At 51.9% G+C, this 3,918-nt stretch overlaps 2 protein-coding genes across 5 annotated transcripts in view; one reads left to right on the forward strand and one right to left on the reverse strand.

Annotated features, from left to right (window-relative positions):
* CCDC163 (coiled-coil domain containing 163) lies at positions 1-3,548 on the reverse strand. 4 transcript variants are annotated; one of them, XM_015595137.2, is made up of 11 exons: positions 3,308-3,548; positions 2,934-3,094; positions 2,811-2,844; positions 2,420-2,610; positions 2,227-2,308; positions 1,883-2,066; positions 1,702-1,769; positions 1,338-1,405; positions 955-1,043; positions 541-674; positions 1-292 (listed from the first exon to the last, which is right to left on the reverse strand). In XM_015595137.2, the coding sequence occupies exons 1-11, from the start codon at positions 3,474-3,476 to the stop codon at positions 240-242; spliced, it is 1,233 nt and encodes a 410-aa protein (XP_015450623.1). In that variant the 5' UTR covers positions 3,477-3,548; the 3' UTR covers positions 1-239. The 4 variants fall into 4 exon arrangements, with proteins under 4 accessions (XP_015450623.1, XP_024907691.1, XP_024907690.1 ...); XM_025051923.1 differs by having other exon boundaries at positions 955-1,136; positions 2,420-2,607; positions 3,308-3,506; XM_025051922.1 differs by having other exon boundaries at positions 955-1,136; positions 3,308-3,506.
* A 17-nt stretch (positions 3,549-3,565) lies between these two features.
* MMACHC (methylmalonic aciduria (cobalamin deficiency) cblC type, with homocystinuria) overlaps positions 3,566-3,918 on the forward strand; it is a 4,024-nt gene continuing 3,671 nt past the window's right edge. The window contains exon 1 of the mRNA XM_006919132.3: positions 3,566-3,789. Coding sequence (XP_006919194.1) covers positions 3,709-3,789 — 81 coding nt within the window. The 5' untranslated portion in view covers positions 3,566-3,708. The remainder of the gene's footprint in view (positions 3,790-3,918) is intronic.

Consider the following 3,918-nt stretch of genomic DNA (forward strand, 5'->3'; position numbering starts at 1 on the left):
GAGAGTTAAACCGTTTTACTGCAGTTAGTGGGCAGGGATGGGCAAGTAGTAACAAGCCTCAGTAGGGAGGGCATATACCAGCTAGATCAAGAGGGAGCAGCACGGGCCCAGAACCTGGGCCTTGGATGGGAAGGTGAGCAAAGAAGACTTCATCCCACTACTGTTACAAGTCCTTACAGGTCACCCAGGAGTATCTTGGGGCCCTCAAAGGACAGGCCCTCCTGCTCAAGGTTCTGGGCCTAGAGCTGAAAGCTGCTGTATTCCATGTTAGAAAGGGTGCTCTTCTGGAGACCTAAGAAGAGAGAAAGAGGAGAAAAAACCATCAGCAAACACTGTTATACACATAGAACTAGGCCCTGGGCCTTTCTGATGTGGAGGGACATACAGGCCTGACTTGGAATAAGTAGCAACGGAGGTCGATGGATTTGCAAAGAAAGAAGCAGAGACTCCATCCTACCCAGTGCCAAAAAATCAGGCACCTGGCATTTGAGGACCATTCAGAGATTCAGCCTAGCCCAGAACTGGGATCCCTGCCCTTACCTCCATCTAGCTTCCTTAAAAGTTCCCAGCTACTGTTACTGTCCAGAAGACTGACTTCAGAGCTAGATGAAGAAAGAGACATGGCGAAGGTGGCACCCTGGGGCAGCTTAGATTGGAGGACGTGAATGGAGGTCCTGCAAAGGAAAACAGAATCAGGGGCAAAAATGGAGCTCAGAATCGTCCTCCTTCCTGAGGCCAGGACTCCTCCCTTTATTCTCCAGACATATAAAGATACCTCAGTAACAATGTATCAAGTAAAGAATGCCCAGTACTGCCCTTACGGGCTGTAACCCAGACACTCACACTGCCCCTACTGATCCAGATCATATCTAGGATAGCTGAACTCTGGTCCCCAATACCTGGCCTCTGTGAAACAAATCCCTTCCACTGCCACAGGCAACCATACCCCCTAACCTGAAAAGGTCATGCTCCCGCTGGGCATCCTGGGCCTCTGTTCTGGTAGCCTCCTTGCTCTCCTGGCCACTCTGCAGCTGGTCCAACATCTGCCATACCAAGGTCTCAGGTAGAACCAAACCTCTCCCTCTCCAAGAGAATCCTCCCTCTCCATGATTGGCCTCTTCAGCCCACTTGGAATCCTCAAGTAGGCAAGGACAGATTCTCAAGGCCTAGAGCAGAGGCCTTGGGAAGAAGAGCTTTGGAGGGACGTTGAATCATCAGAGGGAAGAGAAAATAGATAGGAATGGGAGAGAGTACCCTGGCCTGCCTGCAGAACAGGGCAGACAGAAAGGAAGGGGCCTCCATAGGATATGACGACATAGCTCAAATCCTGGTCTTACCTTCCAGCTGCGGGCCTGAGCTTGCCGCCCCTCTGCCATATGTTTCAGCAGCAGCTCCTGGTGCTGGCCTGCAAATGAAAGAAAATGTAAAAATGCTCTTCTCCAGCTTCTTTCCTTCCCCCTCCCTGCCCTGTGCCCAGTATTGTGCTGAAAAATGAGAGAGGCATTCTGGCCCAGCTGATAGGAAGATTCCAAGCTGGCTGGGGAAAGTAGACTCACACCTTTAGAGGTAAGACAAAATACTTAGCCAGACTTCTGAGTAGCTCAAGCAGTCAGAACCATGGCCACTTATTGGAAGAACAAGAAGGCTTTCCAGAAAAAGAGACAGGTGAACTCATACCCTCCCCCCTAACCTTTTACTCACTTAGCTGGTCCCGCAGCAACTTCAGTTCCTCCCTCAGAATCTCTGACTCCTCCCAAAGCAGTTGTCGCCTGCAGGGATGACAGGAGTGTCATTCTAAAGTCAATCAACAAGCCCACAGAAGGCTACCAGAGTACCAGAAGTTCAAAGGCCTGAAGAAGGAGAGGTCTTGCCCATCACTTACTCATTCTGCAGCTCTAGGTGAAGGCCACTGGCAGCACTGCACTTTCGTGGTCCTGTTTGTATTTGGGCTTGGGCCTGTTCCTGCACCTGGCCTCGAAGGCCCTGCAGTTCCCTTCTCAGCCCCTCCAAGCGTTGCTCCAGAAGAGCCCTCTGCTCTGGGCCCCCCTGCAGCAACCTTAGTGATGCTATAATGGGACAAGTTGGGGGTCAGCCTCTCTAAGGGCTTCACACATGAGCCTAGAGACTCCACTTGAGAATCAAGACATAAGTGCAACACATAAATGTGCAACAAAATTGTGTGCATACATGAAGCTGTGTGTATGAAGAAAATAACTGGCCAGATACCTTCCAGGGCATAGATCTGGTACTTCTGCTGCTCTCGCTCTTCCAGCAGGCCCTGCACAGCCTGCTTTAGTGCCCCAATCACCTACCCAGGCAGAAAACCACATGAGCTACCGTGTAAAGGGACTTCCTCAACCTCCAGTACCCTCATCTCACACAAACACTACACATACATGCCTAGGATCTCAAGCCTCACCTGGGCCTGGGATCGAAGCTGGGATCTGAGAATAGTAACTTCATCCCAGAGAGAAGATGTGCTATAGGCCTCAGCCCAGCTCAGCCTCTCTGGGACAGTGGGAGTCTCTAGAGCCCAAGGCTGTTGAGCTTGGACTCCTGACTGCGGAGGCAAGTGATGAGGGGAAATCCAGGTCCCAGTCAGGTCTCCTGCTGAGGGAATAAGGAAGGGACAAGTGCAAGACCTCTGTGGGGATAAAACCGATGTTTTTTCAGGAAAAGAACTAGTTGGACACTTGGAAGGAACAGTGGATGGTATAGGCACTGGAAAAGGAAGATCCTGGAAAGAGAAAAGACGGGGATGGGGCGGGAGAGGGGGCGGTGCCGCGGGTAGGAAAACCGACAACACTTACCTGCAGCAGAGACGCCAAGGGGAAACAACCGCTGCTACAGAAGAAACAAGTATATGTCAATGAGATCTTTCTGAGTCGTTTATCCCACATTCCCAAAACGGGAGCCTTCATGCGTCCCCTTACCTTAATCCTGGCCATATTTCCATCCGTAGCATTGAGAAGTGCGTCGAGCTGCTCAGACCAGCTCAGGCTACTCCTCATAACTTGCGGCAGGGGTCTGGCTCCCAGGCGTCTTGTGTCCTTGCTCTTCCAGCCGAGACAACCGATGCACAGCCCAGGAGAGGCTACAACGTGAGATCGAAAGAGGGGAAAATAAGGGTAGAGATGCAATATCAAACCAAAACTGCGCCTGTGGGACTAGTCAGGGGAGAGGCGTTCTTAGGGAACTGAGGGAAAAGCGGGATACCCTGATAAGCATATATCAGGTAGGAGTTGAAGGTGCCGAATCTTGGTCGAGACCTCCCCAAATACAAGACACCGGCACCATCACGCCGAACCTGTGCTAGCTATACTGCCGCCACCGGGTTCAAACCCGCCAGTGGGCCAGGAAAATACGACTTTGGACTGGCTGCCGCAGCGCCACTTGGGAAACTGAGTCCGCTTCTCGCGGAGACAACCGGCGATGGAGGCTGCCGAACTACGTTTCCCTGGAGGCGATACATTCATGCACAATCCCACCGTGGAACTTGCCGGGAAACCGAGTCTTTCTAATTCTGTAGTGGTTGTTTCTAAGGATCAAATGAACTACCTATCCCAAGATGCATCGCGCAGAGTCAAAGACGTTTCGCTGCTGAGCCCAGAAGTTCTTGGGAAATGAAGTCCAAGCTACCTTGAAACTTAACGGTCCAGTTACCCCTGAGACTCCATTCCCCACCAAGCTCAGCGCGTAGCGTGCAGTATGGAGCCGCAAGTCGCAGCGCTGAAACAGAAGATTGAAGACACGTTGTGCCCTTTTGGCTTCGAGGTTTACCCTTTCCAGGTTGGTTTCTCTCTCCTTCGCTGCTAGGATGAGGTGTATGATTGGCCTCGGTGCTACAGGCGTGAGGCCCGGAAGCCTCGTGATCTTTCCCGAGTTCCTCTATCCCCATGTCCCTCTGAACTACCGGGA

This window comes from Pteropus alecto, unplaced genomic scaffold (genome assembly GCF_000325575.1).
Source record: "Pteropus alecto unplaced genomic scaffold, ASM32557v1 scaffold25, whole genome shotgun sequence".
In the NCBI taxonomy this organism is placed as follows: Eukaryota; Metazoa; Chordata; class Mammalia; order Chiroptera; family Pteropodidae; genus Pteropus; species Pteropus alecto.